Source organism: Mycetomoellerius zeteki, unplaced genomic scaffold, assembly GCF_001594055.1.
Source record: "Mycetomoellerius zeteki isolate Tzet28-1 unplaced genomic scaffold, Tzet1.0 scaffold85, whole genome shotgun sequence".
Taxonomy (NCBI): Eukaryota; Metazoa; Arthropoda; class Insecta; order Hymenoptera; family Formicidae; genus Mycetomoellerius; species Mycetomoellerius zeteki.
Genome location: NW_017257883.1, coordinates 587,288 through 604,390, shown reverse-complemented (window position 1 = coordinate 604,390; position 17,103 = coordinate 587,288). Strand labels below are relative to the sequence as shown.

Genomic DNA, 17,103 nt, shown 5'->3' with positions numbered 1-17,103 from the left:
GACTCCTAGCTTTTTCTCGGATGAAAGAGTTACAAAGGCCTCACTGAGACACGCGTAAGTACTACCTTAGTGCCGTTACCGACCAAGACGACGTCTCGTCCTTTTCCCTTCGGATAGAAGGTGGAGCCGAGAAACAGAGAGCAAACGAGAGAGAGAAAGAGAAAGAGAAATGACGGTGAACGACGGAGCTAAGCGAGAGACGCCAAGAGCCGGAGAAAAGAGAAGAGCACATAGTAAATCCAGAGCGGCTAGGTAGGTAGATAGGCTGACAAGAGACGCAGACAGGCATGGACGACCAACGAGGCCGATAAACACTAGGCAAGTCTGGCCTGCCTGCCCGCCGGCGGCCACGGTAGTACAGACGTATGGCTCAGGGGACTCTCGAGGATGCACCGACACAGGTTAGGTTACGATTCTCTGGCGCAAGGTCTCCAAATTACATCTCGTGGCAGATGAGTTTGCTATCCGACCCAGCACGAACGTTATTCACAATGAACATAAGTCATGATGATAATGGACAGCAAAAGAAACGCTTGTGAGAGACACAGCAATTGTGTAAATTAAACAAAATCGTCGAGATCAAGAGTGAGAATTAAATTAATTAAATCTAGAAATTAAATTCAATGAAAATTATTAGGAAATTTTGGCGTTAAACGTAAATATATAAAACGCCATTTAGAATTCTGTTTCTCCCCGTAAATACATCGTTCAAATTATTCCGGTTTAATTTCAAAGGATATTCACAGCTCCCGAAAGAAAGGTTGTTTGTACATTAATAAATATTATTTTTTTAATTCTTAATTTGCTTCGCAAGCATGATTATTCTATGAACGATAGAACAATGATAATATGCTATGCCCGAGCTTTACTTCCTGGAGACCAGCCGGACTGGAGAGGCGGTCTGAGCAGCCACTTCAGCCTGAGGAAGAATAGGCCTGTAAAGAGTAGCGTAATAAGGAGTAGGCGGCCGTATTCTAAAGTCTCTCTCTTTCTCTCTCTTTTCCTTCGGCGAAACTGCCAATCGCGCGTTGCTGGCGCACACCGTTACTATCCACGAGTTATTCTTCTTGGCGAACACTTCAACTAGAGTGAAAGAAAGAGAGAAAAAGAAAAAGAGAAGACAAAGACTGTCTACGCTCGAATATATTATAAATTGATATTATTATCAACGATGATAGGAAAAAAGTCTTGGTGTCTCAATTTTTGTAAAAAAAAAAGGAGGGGGGAAGCAAGAAAAATGTACCGTGTCAGTGCCACGACTACTCTAAAGAGAGAAAAAAATTTAGCCATACGAAACGTGCTGAAGCTGCGTGATATAGTGTGTACGTATGTCGACAAAAGTGAAGTGTTCTTCTTTCTCCGTTAAACACGAACCGCGCGCGAGTCACGCAACTTCTTTGAACTTCACGAAGAAGTTTCGACATTCGATGTCGACGCGAACGCAGGCGCGGTAGAAATGGGGAGGAACGGAAAGAAAATAAGGCTCATTATACCCAGCTCCATCACGGACCTAATGATACTCACGGCCCGTCCGCAGAGGGATGATCACATTGTAAAGGAAGAGTCGAATAAGAAGACGCGGAATCGGCTGGGAAACGAAATATTGCAGCGATACTTTGTAAGCGTTATTATCCTCACCGCAAATTTAAGTACCTATTTCTCCGGTTGATATTAGCTTTCCTCTTACATTGTAGCAGTTATTTACTAAAGCTGGCATGGTCATTTATATACCCTCCGTATTATTAATTCTTGATTATACACTTTCCACGCGAATCTGCCGACATTTGTTGTAACCCTAATCGACATTCCCAAGAGTACACTTGACGTAATAAACTAACATTTCCGTTTGGACGAGCAACAATTTCGTTCAAATAGCTCATCCAGTTTGGGGTTAATGGGCTTCCACCCCAAACTACTCACGAGACACTCGAATCGCTGTACTAAGATGTATTTTCTTCGAATAGAAAACAACAATGGAGCAAAGAAAAGAAATCACATTCTTACCTTAGCGAGTCTCATGGCTGTGAGCCAGCAGGTGCGCGATTTTTCGTTCTCGAAAATAATGACCTTGATCCCGGGCTCCCCAGCCTCCGTATCTTCGGCTTCGGCGTTGCTGTTCGGCCTCAGGCAGGCGCCCCACTCGAAGGGTGCGCCGAAAACCCGCTTGGCGTTCGGTATCCTGTAGACGTTGTAATCCGACAAGTGCGCGAGTGTGATTAGTTGTTCGTTGTCCTGTAACAAAAATAATGACACACTTATAAAAATTTTGCTCGAAGGTATTCAGCCTAAAATTGAACGCAAAAGGCAACTGAACCGTTCAAAATAGAAAAGTTTATTTCGAGAAATTACTAGCTTCCTTCCCGTATTGCAACATTTACGTTACAAACGCGAGTTGTATAACTATTGGTAATTTAACTTCCCTTAATAATACGGTTGTGGTCCACGGTTAATGAAGATGTAACATAATGGTTGTTTGTTGTTCTCAGTTATTGTATATTGAATGGATAATACGAACAAATACTAATTGCCAGCAACGTTTTCAATTATTATAAAACCATTGGTGTAATAATTAATTAATCAGTATGGCCACAATAACTGTAATGTCTTCACGATTGTAGATGAACCGAGCGATCTTCCCGTGGGAGCAACGCGAACAAAGTAGTATAAGCGTATCTACGAGTTGCCCGCAAGCAAAAACCGTCGCGAGATACCTTTCCCAGTAGACTCTCTCGTTCCGTTGAGACTTCCTAAGAGTCTTCATCGGATTCAGCAGAAAACTTTCTTTCGCGACGTCGCCGGGAATCGCGGGGGCAATTTATTATAACGGCGGGACAATTTTTACGGCGTGCCGGCACATCGCACAGGAAGCACCGCAGCGACGACAGGCTCTTATCGCGGAGTCACCATTATTGCCTGCAGTGGAGACCAGGAAAGTCGCGTTTGTCGAGTGATTTCCGGTAGTAAATATTCATGGATGTGGGTGCGTTCGACATTCTTTAAACGGAATGCGTCAAGGTTGTATCTGATCGCATATCCGGAAAGCATGCTTTCCCTCTCACGATGTTTTACAAATAAAAAATTATGCTCTCATCTTAATTTCTTAAAATATATTTCGATTATATTATACACATAAATATCAAATAAAATTATTAGCAGGAATAGAAATAGCGAAGTATACTACAAGGAAAGAACGATTTTGTTGAGTATCTAAAAATTTAGCTATGGATACAGATCTGAAGCTAATTTTATTATATAATTTATTTTGATAGTTCAATAAAAATATTTTCTAATAAAGCAAAAATAAACAAGGGACCTTATAAAATATAAGAGGATCTTTTAAAAAATATTTTCGGATCCGCATCTAGCAAAATTTTTAAATATTTCAATAAAATTGTCGTTTCTGTGTATCTAAACATGTACAGTCCTTCTTTAACATTTTTATATTTTTATATTTATGTTTTTTTTTATAATATTATACTTCCTTGCTTCCAATAATGCGACACGCACTACTTCGAGCTGCATCGCAGACCTCAGTAATTAAATAAAATTACCAACGTCAACAGAGGAACAGCGGATTAGCGTGGATAACGAGATGTGTGCGCGACGCCTCGATCTAACAATTTCACGCGCAGTCGGTGTCACAGCGCTTTTATATTTAACTCGGTGTGTATTATCGCAGGAGGTACCATCCACGTTATTCTACTCTCTGACCTTTATCCGCTTATCGGCACCTGTATGATAAGCGGCCAACCGTGAACCATCGACCGGTCGATTTTCCAAAATCACCTTGTATAATCGCGCTACGTTTCCTGTCGTGTTGTGAACCTTTTATTAATAGCAAGTCCTATGCATATTGTGCACGTATTTCCGCGAATTACCTGTAAAATATTCTTTCAATACTTTAATTTTACACTTTAAACAAAGAGTGAAAACAATTATCTGATCGTTGCGTAAATATATGCGATCATATCTATTAATTAAAAATCAAAATCTCGCCTTATTCATACATATCAATATACTCTCTAAATCTGGATCAGTGGATAGTCATTACCCAGTGGCATACTTGACACTGTATAATCAGTGAAGTTCAACTAATAAAGGAAAAATGTTTGAGCATTATATAATTAAAATATTGATATTTGCACGTTAATTTCAATCTTCCATATTTATTGAATTTATACACTAAAACAAAGTTAGTTAAATTACATAATAAAGATTAGCTAGGTTAGAGATCTCACATTTCATTCACTGATTACCAGTGGCATACTTGGCACTAATTAGCGATTATCCACTGATTCCGATTTAGAGAGTAGAATAGAATAATTAGTCAACTGTTATTATCTCATCTCTCAAAAAAATCATTATGCGGCACATCTCTCGAGAGAGGCATTCCTCTCGTTTGTTCGTGCCGCGTTGAGAGGAAGGGTGCGGTTGGTCAGGGACTCGCAGGTCTCGAGAAAATCCTGTTGGCCGTGGTCGCCGCCGTGCTTCGTGCCACGATGCTGCCGCTGCTGCTGCTGCGCAAGCATTCGTCACGCGTGCACAAACAGATGGATAAGACAAGGGGGAGAGGAGAAGGAGGAGCATGTGTAAGAGACGCAGTGCGAGATAACGGCGGGACCGTTGCAATACGGCTCAGCAAATATTTGACGATTAGCTCGGTTGCACTCTGTACCGCGGGAGAGTGGGGCTGTTAACGGTTACGTAACTATTATCCAGCTAACCATGGAATTATGAGCGAAAGCGAATAGGAGAAGGATGAAAAGGTAGAAAGATATTAGTTAAACAGTGCCCGACTACAGAATAGTCCACATTACTTAAATGAAAATAAACAAACATGTGTAACACATCAAGCGTAAAGAATATGTGGAAATATACAATAGAATAGTAGACAGGGGAAAAAGAGAAAGAGAGCGGAAGAATACGGGAAAATCCGGTGATATCTTCCGTATTTTTACGGGTAAATTGCCCACGTAAGATTTGCATGTCTACCCGCAAATATGGCTTCACACCGCTCCTTTTGATGAACGCGCGCTCGTAATTCTGACACGTGTAAACCGTTGTCATGTGCATATCAGACGCGCCAGTCACGTTCCGTGATCGATCGTGCGCAGTAATCTTTTGGGGATTGTGTCTCTACACGCAGGAGATAAAAATACACGTCAAAACACGAGCAAATTAATAGCAATGTCAGACGGAGGCAGACTGGCGATTAAGGTGAGAAAGGTAAGAGTCTGGAGTCCATTTTAGGTACCGTTTCGGTCACGCTATTCTAAAACGCGTTAAAGAAAAGATATAGTTAAGATAATTTAAAATTAATAATATTTCTTACCGTGTGTAACTTGAGAACTAATTCTTTTTCTCAATCATTATAATTATTATTTAAAACGGATAGTATAACAATACTATACTTATGGCGTAAATTACTTACTTTTTTGAGCATTTACTTCAAGACTGTTGTAATTTCGAATACAGCCATTCGCAATGGAGATGTATTCGATTTCCATTGCAAAATCATGCTGAGACATTGGCAAGCACTTTATGATCTGCATATCTCAAGTCGATGTCAGCATATATTGCGCACGTTGATCTCTCGAGTAGCTGAATGACCGCTACTCGAACGTAAAAAGAAAGTAGGATAAAATCGAAGAAACTCCTTCATCGTTCATCCTGTTATTTTAGCGGTTATTTAATCGACGATAATTGTGTATGAATTTTATATTTTTCACAATTATACCCGCTCATTATAATTGTTATTGTATTCTTTATCATATTAATTATCACGGCGATTAAAGCAATAGTAATTGCGTCAGCTAAATAAAATGATTAAATTATATATTTAAATAGCTATCAGTTTCTTTTAATTAAATTTATCAAAAGTATAAAAAATATCATATAATTTTGTAATTTATCAAAATACTTCTTAAAAAATCCGACGACGGCTACGAAAAACTGCTGATACAGCAGAAAACGAAGAATTGGGAAGAAGGTAATGATACAAATCGAAAAGAGAATTGATTCGAAATGGGAGAGAAAAGGAAAGGAAGATCCAAGATGAAATCCGAGGATTCGAGATGAGAGACTTCGGATTTTTTTTTTATTTTAGACGATACCTCTTGTTGCGAAATCAACGATTTACCGTGGCGAAAAAGTCCCGGTAACACATCAACAGTATAACAACGAACAGTATAATGATAAGTATACGAATAAGATATTACAGAGATGAGAGATTCGCGATAACCTCGCGGGGCTTGTTTCTGTTCGTCATTTTTTATGCGCGGGAGCCAGGAGAGTTATTGGCGTTTCCGTCTAGGGATACATGACTTCGGAAACAAAACCGGTTTATAAATAATTCCAGAAGCACGCTCTCGCGCGCGATTAAAGAGGAAAAAAAGAAGGAAGGTACACACGACGGCAGCGCCTGAAGACGCCAATGGTCCGTGCAATCGTTGCCAATAAATTTGGTCCTGCGCTCTCATCCTTTCCACGTCGTCGTAATCCTTCCCATCTTCGTTCAAAGAGATTTCACGATGAATCGCCGATTTCGAGTCATCATTCAATAATGACAAATTTTGTTGCTTAAATAATTTTCACAAATCTTTTTATAATTTTGATTAATAAGAGCGTATATCTTTCATAGTCGCATCGAGGACGAACTCGAGTCGACAAGCTCGACCGTAGCTCGAACCGCATCAGCGGTCGTTGGCCCGAAATGACATCGTTAAGTTGCCGTTCGCGTGGCAGTGAAAGGATTGACTCCAGGGCGGCGTTAGACCGGCGTTATAGAACGGCGGAGAGGGAGAGAAAGAGAGAAGAGGACAACGTACGATAGGTCAGGTTTTTCTTCCTCCGGAGGCGGCGGAGAGATCCGCCGTGCTGCAAGCCAATGAGGAAAGACAAGCGAGGAGAGACCGAGAGGATGCCGAAGGTAGGGATGCAACAAGAGGCCTGCGTGCAATGGGCGCATTGAAAGTCCGTGGAAAGGCTTTCTCCTCATATCTCATTGATTTATTTGTTATTCATTCCTCAGATTTAAAACGGATTTAACAAGTTTGCGAAAATTCGAAAACAAAAATTGCAAATTCGGAAAATAGCTCGCTGTCTGAGAAATGCGAGTATGGATCGAATGAGCCAATACAAAACGCAACGCGAATAAACTGTGTCTCGTTTCACCTGCACTTTAAATAAATATTTGCTAAAACCACACACGCGATTTACAAATTGTAAATCGTTTGGCTTCTAGACGATACCGTCGGAACATGAGAGCGGCTGAAATTACGAGAGCGGCAGAAACAGAGAGAAGAATCATCCGTAACAAGTGGGGGAAATAATAAGAATCATTGATTATACATTGAGAAAATGTAGGCCGCGCTCCCGGCGTCGAGCTGCGCTATGATTACGCTAATAATGCGAGAGCGTATAACGGTAAGCATCCGTGAAAGGCAAGCAGGAGAGACAACGGCCCGACCACTACTGTGTTGGGAAAAAGGAGGAGTGAATTGTGAAAGAAAGGCGAGGGGAAAAAAGAGCATGGAGGACGCCAGGTTTCGACCTACAAGACGACTTCCTTGTGAGATCCTTCGCTATCTTCCTCCACCCATTCTTGTCATGTACTATCTCATCGATCGTTGAAATCACGATCGACGTGTTATTCCGCAACGTTGAGCTCGAACGCTACGTCGCTACATTACATCGAATATCGTATGATATCTTTCGTGTAATATTAATCTTCCACCAGCACTGTTGGATCTTAAAGGCACACTCAATTTTTTGATTGTAAAAATTCTGATAAATTTAATTTAGTCCTGATAGATAAATTTAAATCTATAAAAAAATAAATAAAATACAAACTTTTATGGTGTTAAAAACTCATTATTAACCCTTTGTAATCACACTTTTTGAAAGTCTCTAATTGCTACACCGAGAAAAAAATGTACTAAATTTTTAATAGATATTTGTTTAAATAGTCCTACCGGAATATTTACTAAATGTAAACACATATTTATCAAATACCATTAGTTTGATTTAACTATCATTTTTTTCATTTATCTAAATATTTAACATAAATAAATATTCTATTAGGATTATTCAAAGAAATATTTATTAAAATTTAATAAAAAATTACAGACGAAGGAGGAAAATGTCATATTGCAGACGGAGAGTTAATAATAAAAAGCAAATATTCTCTCTCTCTCTCTCTCTCTCTCAATATGTCCTTTCAATATCCTAAAGGCTTTTACGAGTTAATTAGGACACCTATAATAATGATTCTTCGCAAATCAACAACAATTTTAGCACTAGCCAAAAAAAGTCTTATCGAATCTTTCGATCTCCCGATAATCCGTCGAGTCAAGTCGAGGAGGAAACCTCACGTGGACATGTACGGTCGCAGGCAGTCGCGCCTCTTTATTGGATTCGTTCTAATAGAATTTGCGTCGTCCGTGCGCGCGCACCTACAATGATGTCCGCTCTTGAATTTTAATGTCCGAAACGAACGCGAAGCAGGGAGCAATCTTCTCTCTCTCTCTCTCTCTCTCTCTCTCTCTCTCTCTCTCTCTCTCCCCTCTCCGCCCCTCTCTTTTTTGGACGGAGGGTTTTTTCTCATTTTTTCATACGAGGCTCCCCTTGGTCAAATTAAAATTCTGCCGCTTCGCTAGTGCGGATAATTAAATATTTGTTGTATGCGCGCGCATTCGCGTAATAAAATTTCGCGCCGTAGTCACACTCGACGCTCGAGTCGAAGTTATTGAACAAGCGTTGTCGACGATATGGACGATCTCGAAACGTCTAGCTGTCATCGAACGTAGAGATTTCTCTTAACCCGTAGAGCTCTTTCGTTTAAAATTACATTTAAAAGATGTTTCATATTTTTGAGAGTATTATAAATTAAAAATATAATTTATTTTATTTATTAATGATATTTGTCATTGTTTAAGAGATTATACTTACGAAATTACGAAGATTAAAGAATAATTTATTACATTATGATATGAATTACTAAACACACAAACTCTGCATTATATATATAACGAAACTATAAATCTTAAAGATGATTTCATTTTTGCATGATTTAATGAGCAAACGGTATTTCTTGATCTGAAATAGCATTTCATTGTGACAGTTGAATTTCTACTGCACTTAATTTCTAGATATCTCCTCGAGCTAAGAAAAAGTAATAGTAAGGGGGGACTTTGAATTGAACACAGACTCCACCGACAACACGCCGGTTACCCCACGCCATGCCCAAGAGCGTTATAGCGATTAAAAACGGCGACGTGCGCGAAATCGAGGTCATCGCCGACTAATCTTTTTCTTTTTTATTCTTTATTTTTCTTTTTCTTTTTCTTTTACGTCTCGCAGCGCGAGACGTGCACCGGTGGACGGTGAAACGTGATGTAATTCGCAAGTTCCACTGTGCCACGGCGTACTTTGACTGCACCGATGTCTATAATTTCGTGGCAAATTAAAGAGCCGTGTAAAAAAATAAGAAAAAGAATTGAGAAAATAAGAAAACACACTATGTAAATGCGAAGGTTCGTTGTTACATTAATGCTCTTCGAGAAAACCGCCGATCATCAGCAAGATTTCGTAGCGAAATACACAGAAATGAAATATGAAGAAACTGTACAAAAATAGGGGAAGTACAAAAGAAATAATAACAATTCATTTTGTTCCCAATTACTAAAGTTAAATTAACGATCGATTAACAAGTCAATAACAATTTATTAACGACTAGATAATAATCCAGCTTTCGAAATTTCTCAATGAGAAAACTTTCACAGCTTTCGAAAGCCACTGCTTACGATCTGGTTTTTGAAAAACTTCCTATAAGAAAATTTTATAAAAAGGTAAAGAAATAAATGACTTTTCGAAGTTCATTGAATAAGAAACAAGTTATGTCACCGGATAATATCTTTACCTTCATTAATTTTATTCGCATTACTTGCTTATCGTGCATTAACTCCAAAGGAATTAAACAGAATTTCGAAAAAAAGAAAAAAACAAATCTCCCGAGTCTGTTTCTTATCTCCGTTTTTTATTAGCGTAACAAGAATATCGCCAATCTTCAAGAATGAAATAAAACAAGAAAAATTGAGAGAAAGAAAAATAATGTATGTAAAAAATTAGTTTTATTCGCATTACTTGTTTATCATATACTGACTGTAATTTAGAGTTAAACAGAATTTCAAAAAAAGGAAAAAACAAATCTCCCGAGTCTGCTTCTTATCTCTGTTTTTTATTAGCGATAACAAGAACATCGCCAATCTTCAAGAATGAAATAAAAAAAGAAAAAAAATGAGACAAAAAAAGAATGTATCTAAAAAAGAGACAGGCTTAATCCAAGAATACGTGATGCGTAACACATGAAATTAATTAATTTTGATATAATTAATTTGGATAAAAATTAATACTATATCAGAGAGAAAAAGAGAGAGAAGGAAGGAGATTGGATTAAGGAAGCGAGCGGGGTGGGCATGCTGGACACGAGTCATGAGTCCCGATTGTGAAAACCGGTAGCTAAATCGTCTGCTCACTTCCTCGCGCTCGAGGATTCTCGAACGACGGGAGTGAAACTCAGTGTACGCGGCTCGCGAGCAAGTCGGTCAAATTAGACAACGGCGACAGTGATTCTCAAAGCAAAATGACATCCTCAAAATAAATGTCGACAATTCTAAATATTAATTAGCCGCTAATTGTAGTAAATTGATTTTCGTTGCTGTATAATAGGAGATAGTGCACTTCCTGCCAATTACTGCATTTTTATTTTTACAAGCAAGTATCATTAATTCCGTTTTTAACATTGAACTTATTGTTCAAATTACAATGCTTTTTGTTAATGTGCTCGATAAATATTTCATATTACGGAATAGATTGAATAAATTAAATAAAACTGAATTAAAAAACGCAGACGTCACTTGTATGCGTTTAAAGAATGCAGAATAAATTTGCCGAATCGAAATTTGCCGAAAGCGCAAAATTAAATTCACCGAATCAGATCGCGATTTCTCAGAAAGTCCCGAACTGCATCAAAAGCGCTGTAACGACGATGCGCCGGTATAGCGACGGATCGCTGTTTGTCCCACGAGAAGTGCATTGATCATCCGAGAGTTAAGTTTGGATTTATGCGAGTTAATACACTTTGGCGCGGCTTCAAGCGACTTCCAGCCATGGTAAGGTGAATCACGGCAGTGCTCCCCGAAGTACGTTAATAAACGTCCTAGTCCTTAATCACATCAGCAAATGAAGGCCGCATTCTAACTCGCATTTATCTCGTTTGGAGATACTCCAATTTATAACTTTCAGAAATCTGTCATATTTTGCAACTACAACTCCCTAGAAAATTTCCATTCATAAATACTATTATATACAATAATTTAATAGCGTAGTTGCATTTAAATTTAACAATAACGTTTAACGATGTATGACACAGTCACGTAAAATGTTTTTATTTTTCCTGACCTACATCAAAATTTTCTCCCTGAATATTAACTCTTAGAAGACGAGGGTCTATTTTTAAACTCTCGCAGTTTCTCCTTGAGTAAGATTTGTTATATTCACTGTATTTCATTATATTTTTTGCTTTAAAATATGATAATATTTTAGTGTCACTATAATAGCTTTCCCGTCTGTAAAGGTTAAAAAATATATATAAGATTTAATTCTAAGAATATAAATTGTAAGATAAACACAAATGTTTGAAAAGGTATAAAATAGAACGACAAAATATTTCCTAGAAAATAAAAGAATATTCCTCGTCTTCAAATAATAAAACTCTCTTGGATATTAAATAAATTTAAGAGATAAACGTAACTTGTAGGAGTACGATCAATTAAACTAATCGAAGGCGCTCGCTTCAATAAGGACAATGCACGAGATTACGCAGCGCGAAGGAAAGTGGTAGTCATTGGTGATTATTCTTTTCATGGAATCGATGGTAGAAGCCGCGGTGATTAATCGGAGCTTGAAAAAAAGAGCAAAAGATAGAAAGAGAGAAAGAGTACACAGAAACGAAAAGGCGAAGAGAGAAAAAGGAAGGCAAAGGCGGATAATAAACTACCCCGAAGGAACGACGTACCGCGCGCGTCCAACTAAAGACCCAGCGAAACAAGTCCGATGATCACTGGAAAACGATAAAAAGGACGAAACTCCAACGGTGTGTTTCTGCGTTCATAAAAAGAATTGCGATCGTCTGTACCACTTTATCCAATCATGGAATAAATCCTCTTGGACTGTCTCTACAATTCCCACAAGGGAACATTCATATGTCGTGTTAAATCAATTAAATATTCTATTCTATTAATTAATGCTACATTAACAGGAAATAAGCTCTTTGAAAGGCAACGAAATAATCTACGCAAATGCAGATTATTTCTGCGTAAGGCATAATAAAATAATATACGAATATAAAGCAATATTCACCGCAAACAATAATGCTTAATGAGTAAATAATACTTAATGAATTTTTATACTGAAAATAAATCGATATTTGCAAGCTCACATATTCGATTTGCTTCATTAAATTTACTATAAATTGCAAGATGATCCTTTTCAAAGAAGAGATTAAGTTATCTCAAACATCTTGATGGTACGTATGTTTACATAAAGAATAATGTAACATGAAATCAATTAAACACGTCTCTCTGTATATAAAAATATGTTAATGTATCTTAATCATATCGTTATAACAATTCTATCAGAAAATATATTAATTAAAGAAGTTTCTTAAATAGATATATCTTCAGAAAGCTCTCCTTATTTCTCTTATATTCCTTTTAACAGAATCTAAATTTCACATAACTTCTTAAGAAACAGTTCGATGGAAAGAGTCCGTGCGTTAAAAGCGAATTGCCCGGAAGATGCGGGAGAGTTCCTACACACATACGCGAGAAGAAGGGGAACCAGGAGCCGTTTCTCGGGGAGAGAGCATCGGCGTACCCGCGCGCGCGCGCGCAGTGATAAATTTCCAGAAAATTTATTGTCCGACCAAGTATAATTCAGCCGACCTATCGTGATGTGCGAACCTCGCGAGAACGTTCCAGCGTCGGCCGTGAAAAATGGCCGAACGATTTCAGCGGCTGCGATGGGCAGAGAGAAGCTACGCGATGCTGGCGGTGGTGGTGATGGCGATAGAGGTGCAGTGTGTAGTCTACCTTCGCGGAAGCTTCACGGAAGAAGCGGGGGGGGGAGGGGGAAATCGCATATACGTGGCGCACGTACGTAAGAAAAGCCGGGTTGTTCCTCCCGTAACTTAAGGAGCTACGACCTCGTTTCTGTCACACGCGACTTCGTATTTTACGCCCTCCGGCGGAAAAGGAGAAGGAAGGAACGAGAGAAGGCACGAGGACGAAAGAGAAAAGTCGGAAGGAGGATATGGCAGCGAGAAAGAAGAGGCGGTGGATAAGATACGAGTAGTTTCGCGATAGAGAACGCGAACGAGAAGAGAAATAAAGAAGTTTATGATGCCCAGCTGGTACGACATGAGCAGAAGAGAGACGACTCACGATGTTACTCGCGAAAGTCTTCTCGTCGTTATCGTCGTTATCGTCGTCGTCGTCATCGGTCTCGGACCGTCCTAGCAGGATGGGTCGGTACTAATATCCACAGTTTACTACATGACGACCATGATGTTCTCGCCTGCATTCGCCTCGGAGTACTTGAGGGGAACACACGATACTTTCGTGCGAATATACGTTATAAATTGACAGAGACATATCCATGTCGAATTGATAAAATCACCGTTTTCTGATACGAAAAATGAGATATCGATTGGAGGCTGAATGACTGAACGGTTTTACTGAAATATCTAAAAATTTAGCTAGATACAGATTTGATATAATTTTGTTTGGATCATCAAAATGATTATTTATATAGGATGTTTAAATTGGTTGCTAGAATGTTGAAACTTTGTGCAACATTGTCATCAACATTCTACATAATTATTTTGATGTTCCAAACAAAATTATTTTCAGATTTATATTTAACTAAATTTTTAGATACTTCGACAAAACCATTTTTTCCGTAAAAAAAACGACGTTATATTATTGAATGCTACTATACAATATTTTCAGATATCTTCGCTATAAGACGTCAACTTTATTATACCAACATTTATTTATACACCGCTATTCAATCCATCAAATAATGTAGAAGTTTTAATTTAAAAAAAGTTCACATTGATTCAATTCATTCGATTTTTTTGCATTTAAGTATTGATTTTATAATTTTCACGTTGTTATCGAGAAACAAGATTAATTATAAAAGACAAGAAGAATCCTCTAAAATATCTGAAGTGCTTTTCAGTCATTCCAGACAGAGGATGCTCCGTCTCGGCTCGTTGCATCCGCGCCTGGTAACAGGAGCGCGTATGCATGTGCAGAACGTAACCGACGATAACGAACTTGTGAGCATAATAAGGCGCCACCATGTAGAGGATCGACGCGCGAGGCTATTTGTACAACATAAAACGTGCCGCGTAAGCGGATTGCGTTTCATATTGCACTCGTTGGCAAGAATCGACGGAAAGTGATTCGATCGAGCGGCACGAAACAGAATGACGTGCGCACAATGCGTCGCGGACTGAGATATAATATATATATATACATATACACTTTTGAGGCTTTCATGAGTATTTTCTTCAGAAGTGCCAAAGAGTTTACGAGTTATCACAATGTCGTGATCCATTGCTAAATGCCAACGTTTCATGAACTTTGCCGTTCACTTCATCAGGGCGAGGAGCGCACTTGATACTAAGATGCTCCTCCGTCTTCCTATATGTGTGTGTGTGTGTGTGTGTGTGTGTATATATAATATATATATATACACAGGGTGTTAAATATGTTGCCATACTCAATAGAGCAATTCTTTGGTTTATTTCAAATAAAAAAATCCATATAAATATGTGTCCTAAACGGTTTAGTTTCTGAAATACAGAGGTAAATGTTCGCAAATGTTTGACGAAACAACGGTAAATTGCGTTGGAGATATCTTCCTGCATAAATATGCCTTGCTTCACGTGAGTTACCATTCGCATAACCGTAAACAAAGTGACAAAGTCAAAGTCAAAAATAGACTTCAGTTCTGATCTTTGAGCGTGTACGTCAATCTTTGAGAAAAAGGCTCGATGGATGTATTATGGCGCAAGGTGGACATTTTCAACAATTCATTTAATTATTTTATTTCATCAGAAGAACTGAAGCCTGTTTTTGTTTTTCTGTTTTTGACTAGTTCAAGCTGTATTTCTTTCAAATAAACAGATTATCACTACACGTTTAAATTTTTTTATTTATCTCATGAAATGTATATATCTATGTATAAATGTATATATCTCATGAAAAAGAAAGGAGATACCCGATAAAATATGGTCTCGCTGAAAATCGATCGATTCTCTCTTTTGCATTGCTCCAAGTCATTCAGCGATAGTTTCGCTCGCCTTTATATGATTAATAAGCCCAATTCGTGCGCGAGTAACGAATAAATATATAGTTTACAATTTATATCATAGTTATCACTGAATGATACAATATAGTCATTAGCTGCGTTCAACAGAAACAGTAGCTTTGCAACTGTTGTAAAATTCTTTAATATGATTGGTCTTGCTCTTAGTTCCTCATTGAAAAGTTTTAACATTCTATTAATTGTTTTGATATTTTACAACCAGTTTAACTTCCTACATAATTATTTTGATGATTTAATAAAATTATTTTCAGCTCTATATCTAACTAAATTTTTTGATATTTTAGCAGTCTTTCTTTTTATATATTATCATTCCATGTAGGGTAGAGCGGGGCTATTTGAGCAAGTTGGTCAAATGCAAATATCTAAATAACCAAAATATATATATTATAGATACGTCTATGCTTGTGTAATGTAGCACAAAGACAGAGATTACTGTACCTTAATACAATAATCTGTGCCTGGCTGTCAACAGCTAAATATAAATAATAGTGCGCTTTTTCGTTTTTGTATAAAAGTAAAATTAAAAGTAAAATTATTAAGTGAGTATTCTTTTTGGTCTACATGGTAATTAAATCGACTGATAATAATCAAATGTGTTTTTTGGATATAAGTTATTATCGTATTTTTTTAACTTTAATGTTTAAGTTGCTATTTTATTTACGGTTTTTCAGTTATAAAAGAGTATTTCAGTCAACATGTGGGGTTTATTGGGCCAGTATATCTCATAACTAACTTTATAAACTCAGTTACTTAAATGAAATTTGTCTTTATCAATGCTTTTTATTCTATGTTAATAATTAAACATATATTTATTTTACGTTTAATTATTACTATAAAGAATAAAGATTTTAGTTTTTCTAATTTTGTTAATTAAAGCATTTAAAAAGAAAGAATATTACAAATTATTATATTTAAGATGCAAATAATAAAAATTTGCTTAATATACACATAATCCTTTCATGTTTTTAATAATATATAACCCCATTAAATGATTATCTTCATGGTTCAACTTATCCTTCGAAGATGCTCAACATGCCCCATAGATGGGGCATATTGGTCCATTTTGCATCCTTGTAATTAACGTAATTTTTTTCTTATTTACGAGATATATTAAGGATTTATAAGTACTTAATTATTGAGCCAGATGAACATGCAACGTTTTAAAGCATTTACCATTAATCTATCATAATTGTATGAAGATTTATAATAATTTAAAGAAAAAGTGTCACAACTAGCCCCGCTCTACCATGCAATGTTCAAGATTGCAAATTTATTCGTTTCTCTTTACTTATATGTTAATTATATTTTCCCATAAAAAATCAACAGTTATTTAAATCTCCATAAATTACATAAAAAGGTACTAATTTATTTCTTCTGGGGATAATTTCATAAAGCATAGATTCTCGGATATGCACGGAAAAAATGGTTTTGAAGTATCTAAATTTAGCGATATATATATATATACAATTCTAAAAATAATTTTGTTGGATCATCAAAATAATTATATAGATAATTATATAGACCACTTAAACGTTGATGACATTGCTGTAAAAAAATTTAACATTTTAACAACTATTAATTTGAACGTTCTACATAATTATTTTGATGGGGAGCAAACAAAATTATTTTAAATTTATATGTAGCTAA

General features: G+C 37.1%; 1 protein-coding gene across 2 annotated transcripts in view; it reads right to left on the bottom strand.

Moving 5' to 3' along the window:
- LOC108730167 (growth factor receptor-bound protein 14) overlaps positions 1 to 17,103 on the bottom strand; it is a 319,854-nt gene that overhangs the window by 37,547 nt on the left and 265,204 nt on the right. For both annotated transcript variants that reach the window (XM_018459697.1, XM_018459698.1), the window contains one exon: positions 2,005 to 2,232. In XM_018459697.1, coding sequence (XP_018315199.1) covers positions 2,005 to 2,232 — 228 coding nt within the window. The remainder of the gene's footprint in view (positions 1 to 2,004; positions 2,233 to 17,103) is intronic.